The sequence below is a fragment of the Pleurodeles waltl genome, chromosome 8, assembly GCF_031143425.1.
Source record: "Pleurodeles waltl isolate 20211129_DDA chromosome 8, aPleWal1.hap1.20221129, whole genome shotgun sequence".
Classification (NCBI taxonomy): Eukaryota; Metazoa; Chordata; class Amphibia; order Caudata; family Salamandridae; genus Pleurodeles; species Pleurodeles waltl.
The window spans coordinates 1,515,466,287-1,515,482,206 of NC_090447.1; the positions used below are offsets into that span (position 1 = coordinate 1,515,466,287).

The 15,920-nt window shown below is 49.1% G+C and overlaps 1 protein-coding gene across 2 annotated transcripts in view; it reads left to right on the forward strand.

Annotated features, from left to right (window-relative positions):
• The window catches only part of TTF2 (transcription termination factor 2), a 175,292-nt gene that overhangs the window by 26,805 nt on the left and 132,567 nt on the right, over positions 1-15,920 (forward strand). For both annotated transcript variants that reach the window (XM_069202809.1, XM_069202807.1), the window contains exons 7-8: positions 183-309; positions 1,361-1,558. In XM_069202809.1, coding sequence (XP_069058910.1) covers positions 183-309; positions 1,361-1,558 — 325 coding nt within the window. The remainder of the gene's footprint in view (positions 1-182; positions 310-1,360; positions 1,559-15,920) is intronic.

Below are 15,920 nucleotides of genomic sequence, written 5' to 3' on the forward strand. Positions count from 1 at the left end.
TATGCTCCCACTACATTGGTTCTCGTGACTTTCCATGTCTGAGATGTTTTTTATCAGGCTGTGGTGGGTGAAATAAACCAGTGCTTTATGCATCCTGCTCAACCAGATGAGGGAAGATGCCCTGACCCTATCACTTCAAAGAACACTTTAACCACATCCTTTGGCATGCTCGTGTTTTGCAGGCAACATTGGCGACCGTGAATGTTCAGGCCCTTCCTGACAAGGGGCAGCGGTTACTGAAGCAAGTGAAAGATTTGGAGGATGCACTTAGTGCTCTCAACCTCTCCACGTCCGAGAACCCGGGGACAGGTAATGTGTTCAAGTTATGCAGGTTTTTTTCTCAAAGTACAAAGACCCCCAAACTCCCTTCACGTTACTCTTGATGCTACCGGTATCTTGGCGTACAGTGGAACCCCACGACTGCATAAATGAGCAAGTGGAAGTACTTTATCGGATGTGAACTACTTGTGCTTACCACGGTCCGATGCTATTCTCTTTGTAGCATTACAGACTGGAACCACCTTGTGCGCCTCAAGTCTTGGCACAGCCCAGTAGGGACAGTGCAGCTTGAACCGCTGGGCACCTCTCCTCTGAACTGTTACTCAAACACCATTGGACCTGTTTCAGTGTTTGGTGTCACTGATGCAGCTGAAGACATTTTGGGGCCATGGGTTTGGACCCACATGCAGGCATACACATCCCACTCAGGGTTACTGACTAGCATATAGAGATGGGTCGGCATGATTTATTCTGTCTGAACCAGTTGTAATCTGTGAAAATGTTTTTGCTTAGCATTTAGCTTGTCTGTCACTAGAGAAAGATGTCTTCCGTATGGTAATCGATCAAAAGCAAAATGTTTTCAGAATGTCCTCTGCTTGTTCCCATCTCATCTCCCCCTACCACCAATAGCATGCCTGATGATCAAATTCCAGATGAGCTAACTACAGTATCTGGTCATCATGAAAAAGGAAAACCACCTTGTCTCTCCCCATCTTTTTCGGCAACAAGTGTTCCGTGATATAGTTAAAAAATATGGTCGTCTCAGGACCTCAGCTTTGTGATCCCACATCTATAGACATTGAGCCCTGAAATAATCTTGCCTTGTACTTGCACGTCAACTTAATAAACTGTGCTGTGATTGTTCAGTCTCTTATCTCCTGCTCTGTAGGTAGCAGAAGTTTTTCAAACCTTCTTAAGAATCCTCAAAAAATGGCTAAGCCGTCTTCCATTGCTAAAAGAGTTGGTCTGACATAATACTGTAGTGTCAGGCTTGTCTGCCTTTGAGCTGGCAAATGATTTGTCTGTTTTTTTTGATAGCCGATTCATGTTGTGCATTGAATGTTATATTCTCTTCTTGCAGGAATTGATCTGAAAGATGCGGCTCCATGGAAGACTACGCTCCCAGAGCCCTGCAATCCCTTCAGCCGGGTCACTATGACATACCCAAGCACAATACCTCTGGCGAAGACTCTCCCTTTTCAAGACCAACGCACAAGCTCTTTAGGCCTCCAGGGCCTCTCTTCTGGATCGCATCAAAACTACAATCAGGTTTATGGAGGTGAGCACCATAGGTAGTCTGTGTGCAGAGACCACTTGCAACCCTGCATTGAGTGTGCAGACAACCCTGCTGCCAAGTATATAGAGGTTAGGTGCATTAAGAGCATGTGTGTGTGTGTGTGTGTGTGTGTGTGTGTGTGTGTGTGTGTGTGTATACATATAACTGGTGTATGAAGGTGTAGGCACAGTATGACAGCCTGATGCTTTGAGGAGGAGAGGGGAGCTGTATATGTACAAAAAGCAGGGATGTACAATTTAAACTAAACTTTCTTACATTCAGCTTCCAGCGTTTAGTCACTGTAAGGAAATGCCTCCTTGGCATGGGTACCCCCTGACTTTTTGCCTTTGCTGATGCCAAGTTATGATTTGAAAATGTGCTGAGGCCTGCTAACCAGGTCCCAGCACCAGTGCTCTTCCCCTAACCTGTACTTTTGTTTCCACAATTGGCACACCCTGGCATCCAGGTAAGACCCTTGTAACTGGTACCCCTGGTACCAAGGGCCCTGATGCCAGGGAAGGTCTCTAAGGGCTGCAGCATGTCTTATGCCACCCTGGGGACCCCTCACGCAGCACAGACACACTGCTTGCCAGCTTGTGTGTGCTAGTGGGGATAAAATGACTAAGTCGACATGGCACTCCCCTCAGGGTGCCATGCCAACCTCACACTGCCTATAGGTATAGATAAGTCACCCCTCTAGCAGGCATTACAGCCCTAAGGCAGGGTGCACTATACCATAGGTGAGGGCATAAGTGCATGAGCACTATGCTCCTACAGTGTCTAAGCAAAACCTTAGACATTGTAAGTGCAGGGTAGCCATAAGAGTATATGGTCTGGGAGTCGGTCATGCACGAACTCCACAGCACCATAATGGCTACACTGAAAACTGAAGTTTGGTATCAAACTTCTCAGCACAATAAATGCACACTGATGCCAGTGTGCATTTTATTGTAACATACACCCCAGAGGGCACCTTTAGAGGTGCCCCCTGAAACCTTAACCGAATACCAGTGTAGGCTGACTAGTTTTAGCAGCCTGCCACACACCAGACATGTTGCTGGCCACATGGGGAGAGTGCCTTTGTCACTCTGTGGCTAGTAACAAAGCCTGTACTGGGTGGAGGTGCCTCTCACCTTCCCCTGCAGGAACTGTAACACCTGGTGGTGAGCCTCAAAGGCACACCCCCTTTGTTACAGCACCCCAGGGCACTCCAGCTAGTGGAGTTGCTCACCCCCTCTGGCCACGGCCCCACTTTTGGCGGCAAGGCTGGAGGAGATAATGAGAAAAACAAGGAGTCATCACAGCCCCTAAGGTGTCCTGAGCTGAGTTGACTCTGACTTTTAGAAATCCTCCATCTTGCAGATGGAGGATTCCCCCAATAGGGATAGGGATGTGCCTCCCTCCCCTCAGGGAGGAGGCACAAAGAGGGTGTAGCCACCCTCAGGGCTAGTAGCCATTAGCTACTAACCCCCAGACCTAAACACACCCCTAAATCGAGTATTTAGGGGCTCCCAGAACGCAGCAAGATAGATTCCTGCAACCTAAGACGAAGAAGGACTGCTGAGCTGAAAAACCTGCAGAGAAGACAGACACCAACTGCTTTGGCCCCAGCTCTACCGGCCTATCTTCCCACTTCTAAAGACACTGCTCCAGCGACGCGTTCCACAGGGTCCAGCGACCTCTGAAGCCTCAGAGGACTACCTTGCATCTAGAAGGACCAAGAACTCCCGGGGGGGCAGCGGCTCTGCTCCACAAAGATGCAACTTTGTAACAAAGAGGCAACTTTGAAACAACACACGTTTCCCGCCGGAAGGGTGAGACTTGGCACTCTGCACCCGACACCCCCGTCTCGACTTGTGGAGAACAAACACTACAGGGAGGACTCCCCGGCTACTGCGAGCCCGTGAGTAGCCAGAGTTGACCCCCCTGAGCCCCCACAGCGACACCTGCAGAGTGAATCCCAAGGCTCCCCCTGACCGTGACTGCCTGCTTCAAAGACCCGACGCCTGGTAAGGACACTGCACCCGCAGCCCCCAGGACCTGAAGGATCCGACCTCCAGTGCTGGAGCGACCCCCAGCTGGCCCTCTCCCTTGCCCAGGTGGTGGCTACCCCGAGGAGCCCCCCCCCCTTGCCTGGCTGCATCGCTGAAGAGACCCCTTGGTCTCCCATTGAATCCTATTGCGAACCCGACGCCTGTTTGCACACTGCACCCGGCCGCCCCCGTGCCGCTGAACTTTTTGTGCTGACTTGTGTACCCCCCCCCCCCCCCCGTGCCCTGCAAAACCCCCCTGGTCTGCCCTCCGAAGACGTGGGTACTTACCTGCTGGCAGACTGGAACCAGGGCACCCCCTTCTCCATTGAAGCCTATGCGTTTTGGGCACCAATTTGACCTCTGCACCTGAACGGCCCTGAGCTGCTGGTGTGGTAACTGTGGGGTTGCCCTGAACCCCCAACGGTGGGCTACCTTCGACCCAACTTTGAACCCTGTAGGTGGTTTACTGTAGGAAGTTGGCTCTGTATGTGCTATTTCAAAGTAAGGAATAGCATGCACAGTCCAAGGGTTCCCCTTAGAGGTAAAATAGTGGTAAAAAGAGATAATACTAATGCTCTATTTTGTGGTAGTGTGGTCGAGCAGTAGGCTTATCCAAGGAGTAGTGTTAAGCATTTGTTGTACATACACATAGACAATAAATGAGGTACACACACTCAGAGACAAATCCAGCCAATAGGTTTTTGTATAGAAAAATATCTTTTCTTAGTTTATTTTAAGAACCACAGGTTCAAATTCTACATGTAATATCTCATTCGAAAGGTATTGCAGGTAAGTACATTAGGAACTTCAAATCATCAAAATTGCATGTATACTTTTCAAGTTATTCACAAATAGCTGTTTTAAAAGTGGACACTTAGTGCAATTTTCACAGTTCCTAGGGGAGGTAAGTATTTGTTAGGTTAACCAGGTAAGTAAGACACTTACAGGGCTTAGTTCTTGGTCCAAGGTAGCCCACCGTTGGGGGTTCAGAGCAACCCCAAAGTCACCACACCAGCAGCTCAGGGCCGGTCAGGTGCAGAGTTCCAAGTGGTGCCCAAAACACATAGGCTAGAATGGAGAGAAGGGGGTGCCCCGGTTCCGGTCTGCTTGCAGGTAAGTACCCGCGTCTTCGGAGGGCAGACCAGGGGGGTTTTGTAGGGCACCGGGGGGGACACAAGCCCACACAGAGATTTCACCCTCAGCAGCGCGGGGGCGGCCGGGTGCAGTGTGGAAACAAGCGTCGGGTTTGCAATGTTAGTCTATGAGAGATCTCGGGATCTCTTCAGCGCTGCAGGCAGGCAAGGGGGGGATTCCTCGGGGAAACCTCCACTTGGGTAAGGGAGAGGGACTCCTGGGGGTCACTTCTCCAGTGAAAGTCCGGTCCTTCGGGTCCTGGGGGCTGCGGATGCAGGGTCTCTCCCAGGCGTCGGGACTTTAGGTTCAAGGAGTCGCGGTCAGGGGAAGCCTCGGGATTCCCTCTGCAGGCGGCGCTGTGGGGGCTCAGGGGGGACAGGTTTTGGTACTCACAGTATCAGAGTAGTCCTGGGGTCCCTCCTGAGGTGTTGGATCGCCACCAGCCGAGTCGGGGTCGCCGGGTGCAGTGTTGCAAGTCTCACGCTTCTTGCGGGGCGCTTGCAGGGTTCTTTAAAGCTGCTGGAAACAAAGTTGCAGCTTTTCTTGGAGCAGGTCCGCTGTCCTCGGGAGTTTCTTGTCTTTTCGAAGCAGGGGCAGTCCTCAGAGGATGTCGAGGTCGCTGGTCCCTTTGGAAGGCGTCGCTGGAGCAGGATCTTTGGAAGGCAGGAGACAGGCCGGTGAGTTTCTGGAGCCAAGGCAGTTGTCGTCTTCTGGTCTTCCGCTGCAGGGGTTTTCAGCTGGGCAGTCCTTCTTCTTGTAGTTGCAGGAATCTAATTTTCTAGGGTTCAGGGTAGCCCTTAAATACTAAATTTAAGGGCGTGTTTAGGTCTGGGGGGTTAGTAGCCAATGGCCACTAGCCCTGAGGGTGGGTACACCCTCTTTGTGCCTCCTCCCAAGGGGAGGGGGTCACATTCCTAATCCTATTGGGGGAATCCTCCATCTGCAAGATGGAGGATTTCTAAAAGTTAGAGTCACCTCAGCTCAGGACACCTTAGGGGCTGTCCTGACTGGCCAGTGACTCCTCCTTGTTATTCTCATTATTTTCTCCGGCCTTGCCGCCAAAAGTGGGGCCTGGCCGGAGGGGGCGGGCAACTCCACTAGCTGGAGTGTCCTGCTGGGTTGGCACAAAGGAGGTGAGCCTTTGAGGCTCACCGCCAGGTGTGACAATTCCTGCCTGGGAGAGGTGTTAGCATCTCCACCCAGTGCAGGCTTTGTTACTGGCCTCAGAGTGACAAAGGCACTCTCCCCATGGGGCCAGCAACATGTCTCGGTTTGTGGCAGGCTGCTAAAACTAGTCAGCCTACACAGATAGTCGGTTAAGTTTCAGGGGGCACCTCTAAGGTGCCCTCTGTGGTGTATTTTACAATAAAATGTACACTGGCATCAGTGTGCATTTATTGTGCTGAGAAGTTTGATACCAAACTTCCCAGTTTTCAGTGTAGCCATTATGGTGCTGTGGAGTTCGTGTTTGACAGACTCCCAGACCATATACTCTTATGGCTACCCTGCACTTACAATGTCTAAGGTTTTGTTTAGACACTGTAGGGGTACCATGCTCATGCACTGGTACCCTCACCTATGGTATAGTGCACCCTGCCTTCGGGCTGTAAGGCCTGCTAGAGGGGTGTCTTACCTATACTGCATAGGCAGTGAGAGGCTGGCATGGCACCCTGAGGGGAGTGCCATGTCGACTTACTCGTTTTGTCCTCACTAGCACACACAAGCTGGCAAGCAGTGTGTCTGTGCTGAGTGAGGGGTCTCCAGGGTGGCATAAGACATGCTGCAGCCCTTAGAGACCTTCCTTGGCATCAGGGCCCTTGGTACTAGAAGTACCAGTTACAAGGGACTTATCTGGATGCCAGGGTCTGCCAATTGTGGATACAAAAGTACAGGTTAGGGAAAGAACACTGGTGCTGGGGCCTGGTTAGCAGGCCTCAGCACACTTTCAATTGTAAACATAGCATCAGCAAAGGCAAAAAGTCAGGGGGCAACCATGCCAAGGAGGCATTTCCTTACACAACCCCCCCCCCAAACGAAAGAGGATGAGACTAACCTTTCCCAAGAGAGTCTTCATTTTCTAAGTGGAAGAACCTGGAAAGGCCATCTGCATTGGCATGGGCAGTCCCAGGTCTGTGTTCCACTATAAAGTCCATTCCCTGTAGGGAGATGGACCACCTCAACAGTTTAGGATTTTCACGTTTCATTTGCATCAGCCATTTGAGAGGTCTGTGGTCAGTTTGAACTAGGAAGTGAGTCCCAAAGAGGTATGGTCTCAGCTTCTTCAGGGACCAAACCACAGCAAAGGCCTCCCTCTCAATGGCACTCCAACGCTGCTCCCTGGGGAGTAACCTCCTGCTAATGAAAGCAACAGGCTGGTCAAGGCCATCATCATTTGTTTGGGACAAAACTGCCCCTATCCCATGTTCAGAGGCATCAGTCTGCACAATGAACTGCTTAGAATAATCTGGAGCTTTGAGAACTGGTGCTGAGCACATTGCCTGTTTCAGGGTGTCAAAGGCCTGTTGGCATTCCACAGTCCAGTTTACTTTCTTGGGCATTTTCTTGGAGGTGAGTTCAGTGAGGGCTGTCACAATGGATCCATATCCCTTCACAAACCTCCTGTAATACCCAGTCAAGCCAAGGAATGCCCTGACTTGAGTCTGGGTTTTTGGAGCTACCCAGTCCAGAATAGTCTGGATCTTGGGTTGGAGTGGCTGAACTTGGCCTCCACCTACAAGGTGTCCCAAGTAAACCACAGTTCCCTGCCCTATCTGGCATTTGGATGCCTTGATAGAGAGGCCTGCAGATTGCAGAGCCTTCAAGACCTTCCTCAGGTGGACCAGGTGATCCTGCCAGGTGGAGCTAAAGACAGCAATATCATCAAGATAAGCTGTGCTAAAGGACTCCAAGCCAGCAAGGACTTGATTCACCAACCTTTGGAAGGTGGCAGGGGCATTCTTTAAACCAAAGGGCATAACAGTAAACTGATAATGCCCATCAGGTGTGGAGAATGCTGTCTTTTCTTTTGCTCCAGGTGCCATTTTTATTTGCCAGTACCCTGCTGTCAGGTCAAAGGTACTTAAGAATTTGGCAGCACCTAATTTATCTATGAGCTCATCAGCTCTTGGAATTGGATGAGCGTCTGTCTTGGTGACAGAATTGAGCCCTCTGTAGTCCACACAAAACCTCATCTCTTTCTTTCCATCTTTGGTGTGAGGTTTGGGGACTAAGACCACTGGGCTAGCCCAGGGGCTGTCAGAGCGCTCAATTACTCCCAACTCCAGCATCTTGTGGACTTCCACCTTGATGCTTTCCTTAACATGGTCAGACTGTCTGAAGATTTTGTTTTTGACAGGCATGCTGTCTCCTGTGTCCACATCATGGGTACACAGGGGTGTCTGACCAGGGGTTAGGGAGAAAAGCTCAGGAAACTGTTGTAGGACTCTCCTACAATCAGCTTGCTGTTGGCCAGAGAGGGTGTCTGAGTAGATCACTCCATCTACTGTACCATCTTTTGGGTCTGATGACAGAAGATCAGGGAGAGGTTCACTCTCTGCCTCCTGATCCTCATCTGTTACCATCAACAGATTGACATCAGCCCTGTCGTGGAAGAGCTTAAGGCGGTTTACATGGATCACCCTCTTGGGGCTCCTGCTTGTGCCCAGGTCCACCAAGTAGGTGACCTGACTCTTCCTTTCTAGTACTGGGTAAGGGCCACTCCATTTGTCCTGGAGTGCCCTGGGAGCCACAGGCTCCAGAACCCAGACTTTCTGCCCTGGTTGGAACTCAACCAGTGCAGCCTTTTGGTCATACCAAAACTTCTGGAGCTGTTGGCTGGCCTCAAGGTTTTTGGTTGCCTTTTCCATGTACTCTGCCATTCTAGAGCGAAGGCCAAGTACATAGTCCACTATGTCCTGTTTAGGCTCGTGGAGAGGTCTCTCCCAGCCTTCTTTAACAAGGGCAAGTGGTCCCCTTACAGGATGACCAAACAGAAGTTCAAAGGGTGAGAATCCTACTCCCTTCTGTGGCACCTCTCTGTAAGCGAAAAGCAGACATGGCAAGAGGACATCCCATCTCCTTTTGAGCTTTTCTGGGAGCCCCATGATCATGCCTTTTAATGTCTTGTTGAATCTCTCAACCAAGCCATTAGTTTGTGGATGGTATGGTGTAGTGAATTTATAAGTCACTCCACACTCATTCCACATGTGCTTTAGGTATGCTGACATGAAGTTAGTACCTCTGTCAGACACCACCTCCTTAGGGAAACCCACTCTGGTAAAGATACCAATGAGGGCCTTGGCTACTGCAGGGGCAGTAGTCGACCTAAGGGGAATAGCTTCAGGATACCTGGTAGCATGATCCACTACTACCAGGATATACATATTTCCTGAGGCTGTGGGAGGTTCCAGTGGACCAACTATGTCCACACCCACTCTTTCAAAGGGCACCCCCACCACTGGAAGTGGAATGAGGGGGGCCTTTGGATGCCCACCTGTCTTACCACTGGCTTGACAGGTGGGGCAGGAGAGGCAAAACTCCTTAACCATGTTGGACATATTGGGCCAGTAGAAGTGGTTGACTAACCTCTCCCACGTCTTGGTTTGTCCCAAATGTCCAGCAAGGGGAATGTCATGGGCCAATGTTAGGATGAACTCTCTGAACAGTTGAGGCACTACCACTCTCCTAGTGGCACCAGGTTTGGGGTCTCTGGCCTCAGTGTACAGGAGCCCATCTTCCCAATAGACCCTATGTGTTCCATTTTTCTTGCCTTTGGACTCTTCAGCAGCTTGCTGCCTAAGGCCTTCAAGAGAGGGACAGGTTTCTTGTCCCTTACACAGCTCTTCCCTTGAGGGTCCCCCTGGGCCTAAGAGCTCAACCTGATAAGGTTCAAGCTCCAAAGGCTCAGTTCCCTCAGAGGGCAGAACTTCTTCCTGAGAAGAGAGGTTCCCTTTCTTTTGCTGTGTTGCAGTTGGTTTCCCAACTGACTTTCCTGTTCTCTTGGTAGGCTGGGCCATTTTTCCAGACTCCAGCTCTACTTTTTCACCCTGTGCCTTGCACTGTGCTCTTGTTTTCACACACACCAGTTCAGGGATACCCAGCATTGCTGCATGGGTTTTTAGCTCTACCTCAGCCCATGCTGAGGACTCCAGGTCATTTCCAAGCAGACAGTCCACTGGGATATTTGAGGAGACCACCACCTGTTTCAGGCCATTGACCCCTCCCCATTCTAAAGTAACCATTGCCATGGGATGTACTTTTCTCTGATTGTCAGCGTTGGTGACTGTGTAAGTTTTTCCAGTCAGGTATTGGCCAGGGGAAACCAGTTTCTCTGTCACCATGGTGACACTGGCACCTGTATCCCTCAGGCCCTCTATTCTAGTCCCATTAATTAAGAGTTGTTGTCTGTATTTTTGCATGTTAGGCGGCCAGACAGCTAGTGTGGCTAAATCCACCCCACCCTCAGAAACTAGAGTAGCTTCAGTGTGAACCCTGATTTGCTCTGGGCACACTGTTGATCCCACTTGGAGACTAGCCATACCAGTGTTACCTGGATGGGAGTTTGGAGTGGAACCTTTCTTGGGACAGGCCTTGTCTCCAGTTTGGTGTCCATGCTGTTTACAGCTATGACACCAGGCCTTTTTGGGATCAAAGTTTTTACCCTTGTACCCATTGTTTTGTGAAGAGGCTCTGGGCCCACCCTCCTGTGCAGGTTTTTGGGGGCCTGTAGAAGACTCTTTACTATTTTTAGTTTTGGTTGTCTCATCACCCTTCCCCTGGGGAGTCTTTGTGACCCCTTTCTTTTGGTCACCCCCTGTTGAAGTCTTGGACACCCTTGTCTTGACCCAATGGTCCGCCTTCTTTCCCAATTCTTGGGGAGAAATTGGTCCTAGGTCTACCAGATGCTGATGCAGTTTATCATTGAAACAATTACTTAACAGGTGTTCTTTCACAAATAAATTGTACAGCCCATCATAATTACTTACACCACTGCCTTGAATCCAACCATCTAGTGTTTTCACTGAGTAGTCAACAAAGTCAACCCAGGTCTGGCTCGAGGATTTTTGAGCCCCCCTGAACCTAATCCTGTACTCCTCAGTGGAGAATCCAAAGCCCTCAATCAGGGTACCCTTCATGAGGTCATAAGATTCTGCATCTTGTCCAGAGAGTGTGAGGAGTCTATCCCTACACTTTCCTGTGAACATTTCCCAAAGGAGAGCACCCCAGTGAGATCTGTTCACTTTTCTGGTTACACAAGCCCTCTCAAAAGCTGTGAACCATTTGGTGATGTCATCACCATCTTCATATTTAGTTACAATCCCTTTGGGGATTTTCAACATGTCAGGAGAATCTCTGACCCTATTTATGTTGCTGCCACCATTGATGGGTCCTAGGCCCATCTCTTGTCTTTCCCTCTCTATGGCTAGGATCTGTCTTTCCAAAGCCAATCTTTTGGCCATCCTGGCTAACTGGATGTCCTCTTCACTGGGGCTATCCTCAGTGATTTCAGAGGTGTTGGTCTCTCCTGTGAGGGAACCAGCATCTCTGACTATTATTTTAGGAGTCAGGGTTTGAGGGACCCTGTTCTCCCTAGATAGGACTGGTAGGGGGGAATTGTCCTCCAAGTCACTATCCTCTTCCTCTGAGTTGCCACCCTCAGAGGGGTTGGCCTTTTCAAACTCTGCCAAAAGCTCCTGGAGCTGTATTTTGGTAGGTTTGGGGCCCATTGTTATTTTCTTTAGTTTACAGAGTGACCTTAGCTCTCTCATCTGTAGATGGAGGTAAGGTGTGGTGTCGAGTTCCACCACATTCACATCTGTGCTAGACATTATGCTTCTAAAAGTTGGAATACTTTTTAAGAAACTAAAACTGATTCTAGAATCTAATTCAAACTTTTAACAAACTTTTAAACTCTAAAAGAAATGCTAAACAGGATCTAACACAAGGCCCTAGCAGGTCTTTTTAAGAATTTAGAAAACTTTTCAAATTGCAAAAATCAATTTCTAATGACAATTTTGGAATTTGTCGTGTGATCAGGTATTGGCTGAGTAGTCCAGCAAATGCAAAGTCTTGTACCCCACCGCTGATCCACCAATGTAGGAAGTTGGCTCTGTATGTGCTATTTCAAAGTAAGGAATAGCATGCACAGTCCAAGGGTTCCCCTTAGAGGTAAAATAGTGGTAAAAAGAGATAATACTAATGCTCTATTTTGTGGTAGTGTGGTCGAGCAGTAGGCTTATCCAAGGAGTAGTGTTAAGCATTTGTTGTACATACACATAGACAATAAATGAGGTACACACACTCAGAGACAAATCCAGCCAATAGGTTTTTGTATAGAAAAATATCTTTTCTTAGTTTATTTTAAGAACCACAGGTTCAAATTCTACATGTAATATCTCATTCGAAAGGTATTGCAGGTAAGTACATTAGGAACTTCAAATCATCAAAATTGCATGTATACTTTTCAAGTTATTCACAAATAGCTGTTTTAAAAGTGGACACTTAGTGCAATTTTCACAGTTCCTAGGGGAGGTAAGTATTTGTTAGGTTAACCAGGTAAGTAAGACACTTACAGGGCTTAGTTCTTGGTCCAAGGTAGCCCACCGTTGGGGGTTCAGAGCAACCCCAAAGTCACCACACCAGCAGCTCAGGGCCGGTCAGGTGCAGAGTTCCAAGTGGTGCCCAAAACACATAGGCTAGAATGGAGAGAAGGGGGTGCCCCGGTTCCGGTCTGCTTGCAGGTAAGTACCCGCGTCTTCGGAGGGCAGACCAGGGGGGTTTTGTAGGGCACCGGGGGGGACACAAGCCCACACAGAGATTTCACCCTCAGCAGCGCGGGGGCGGCCGGGTGCAGTGTGGAAACAAGCGTCGGGTTTGCAATGTTAGTCTATGAGAGATCTCGGGATCTCTTCAGCGCTGCAGGCAGGCAAGGGGGGGATTCCTCGGGGAAACCTCCACTTGGGTAAGGGAGAGGGACTCCTGGGGGTCACTTCTCCAGTGAAAGTCCGGTCCTTCGGGTCCTGGGGGCTGCGGATGCAGGGTCTCTCCCAGGCGTCGGGACTTTAGGTTCAAGGAGTCGCGGTCAGGGGAAGCCTCGGGATTCCCTCTGCAGGCGGCGCTGTGGGGGCTCAGGGGGGACAGGTTTTGGTACTCACAGTATCAGAGTAGTCCTGGGGTCCCTCCTGAGGTGTTGGATCGCCACCAGCCGAGTCGGGGTCGCCGGGTGCAGTGTTGCAAGTCTCACGCTTCTTGCGGGGCGCTTGCAGGGTTCTTTAAAGCTGCTGGAAACAAAGTTGCAGCTTTTCTTGGAGCAGGTCCGCTGTCCTCGGGAGTTTCTTGTCTTTTCGAAGCAGGGGCAGTCCTCAGAGGATGTCGAGGTCGCTGGTCCCTTTGGAAGGCGTCGCTGGAGCAGGATCTTTGGAAGGCAGGAGACAGGCCGGTGAGTTTCTGGAGCCAAGGCAGTTGTCGTCTTCTGGTCTTCCGCTGCAGGGGTTTTCAGCTGGGCAGTCCTTCTTCTTGTAGTTGCAGGAATCTAATTTTCTAGGGTTCAGGGTAGCCCTTAAATACTAAATTTAAGGGCGTGTTTAGGTCTGGGGGGTTAGTAGCCAATGGCCACTAGCCCTGAGGGTGGGTACACCCTCTTTGTGCCTCCTCCCAAGGGGAGGGGGTCACATTCCTAATCCTATTGGGGGAATCCTCCATCTGCAAGATGGAGGATTTCTAAAAGTTAGTCACCTCAGCTCAGGACACCTTAGGGGCTGTCCTGACTGGCCAGTGACTCCTCCTTGTTATTCTCATTATTTTCTCCGGCCTTGCCGCCAAAAGTGGGGCCTGGCCGGAGGGGGCGGGCAACTCCACTAGCTGGAGTGTCCTGCTGGGTTGGCACAAAGGAGGTGAGCCTTTGAGGCTCACCGCCAGGTGTGACAATTCCTGCCTGGGAGAGGTGTTAGCATCTCCACCCAGTGCAGGCTTTGTTACTGGCCTCAGAGTGACAAAGGCACTCTCCCCATGGGGCCAGCAACATGTCTCGGTTTGTGGCAGGCTGCTAAAACTAGTCAGCCTACACAGATAGTCGGTTAAGTTTCAGGGGGCACCTCTAAGGTGCCCTCTGTGGTGTATTTTACAATAAAATGTACACTGGCATCAGTGTGCATTTATTGTGCTGAGAAGTTTGATACCAAACTTCCCAGTTTTCAGTGTAGCCATTATGGTGCTGTGGAGTTCGTGTTTGACAGACTCCCAGACCATATACTCTTATGGCTACCCTGCACTTACAATGTCTAAGGTTTTGTTTAGACACTGTAGGGGTACCATGCTCATGCACTGGTACCCTCACCTATGGTATAGTGCACCCTGCCTTCGGGCTGTAAGGCCTGCTAGAGGGGTGTCTTACCTATACTGCATAGGCAGTGAGAGGCTGGCATGGCACCCTGAGGGGAGTGCCATGTCGACTTACTCGTTTTGTCCTCACTAGCACACACAAGCTGGCAAGCAGTGTGTCTGTGCTGAGTGAGGGGTCTCCAGGGTGGCATAAGACATGCTGCAGCCCTTAGAGACCTTCCTTGGCATCAGGGCCCTTGGTACTAGAAGTACCAGTTACAAGGGACTTATCTGGATGCCAGGGTCTGCCAATTGTGGATACAAAAGTACAGGTTAGGGAAAGAACACTGGTGCTGGGGCCTGGTTAGCAGGCCTCAGCACACTTTCAATTGTAAACATAGCATCAGCAAAGGCAAAAAGTCAGGGGGCAACCATGCCAAGGAGGCATTTCCTTACATTTACTTACCTGCAAATCTAACAAACACTTACCTCCCCCAGGAACTGTTGAAAATTGCAATGTGTCTAGTTTTAAAATAGCTAATTGCCATTTGTGTGAAAACTGTATATGCTATCTTGCTAATTCAAAGTTCCTAAGTGAAATACCTTTAAGGTAAAGTATTGTTTGTAAATCTTGAACCTGTGGTTCTTAAAATAAACTAAGAAAATATATTTTTCTATATAAAAACCTATTGGCCTGGAATGGTCTTTGAGTGTGTGTTCCTCATTTATTGCCTGTGTGTGTACAACAAATGCTTAACACTACCCTCTGATAAGCCTACTGCTCGACCACACTACCACAAAATAGAGCATTTGAATTCTCTTTTTGCCACTATCTTACCTCTAAGGGGAACCCTTGGACTCTGTGCATGCTATTTCTTACTTTGAAATAGTACATACAGAGCCAACTTCCTACAGTCACCATAACCATTGACAAGGAACTTCTTATTTCTCAGTGTAGCTGGACACCACTCAAACGTATGTTATTGAACCATGAAAGCAGGGTAATGTGCTTAGGAAAGAGCTGACTGCCTCTTCCCTCTTGTCACTAATCTTTTATCTTTCTTCAGTTTGCGTATTTGCAGTTTATATAGCTTCTTGTGGTTTACATTTCCCATTGCAGGAACATAATTCTATATTGTGTGCTTGCCAGAGATCAGCTGCTTGAAAGTCATTTACTGAGGCTACTGCTAAGATGCCACTTTACCGCACCACGGTTAGTGCTCTACTCTGGTGTGGGCGGCTAGAACTGGCATAAGGAGTGGAGTTTCTTGGAGCATAGATGTGAAACCTTAATGTTTTGTGATATTTATTTCCTAAATGGAAAGGCATGTTTGGGGTTTAACTAGTATGTAGTACAGCCATATGTCTGTAGTACGGAAATAAAGATTGTTGAGCTCACTTTGAGGTATGCACCATTGATTCTCATTCATATTTTTATTTATATATATATATATATATATATTTTTTTTTTTGGGTGAGTCAAATGAGACTGTGGTTTTTTACATCAGAACACTGGCAGTCGTGGCAGAAATATTAAAAATCATCCAACTATCTCTAGGGGTTCTAAATATAACCAGTCGCGCTAACAGTGAACTGAAAAGGGCCTGGTGTTGCATTGGAGTTGCAGTCAGTTGTCTTTGAATTCTGTAATATGATTTAGAGTCTGTAGGAGTTTGGAAGCTGGTTCTCACACACAGTGGTGAGGTCAGCAATTCCTTCAAGGCAAGTGGCTCTGCAGCTCCATGCTGCGTTCTATAACGCAAGTATCCATTTCCACCCTTGGCTGTAGTTTCCTTTATACAACATCGAATGGATGAGAGCTTTCCTCTACAAATTTAATTGCTTTTAGTGTAGTCAGATAGTTCATATCTCATATGTTC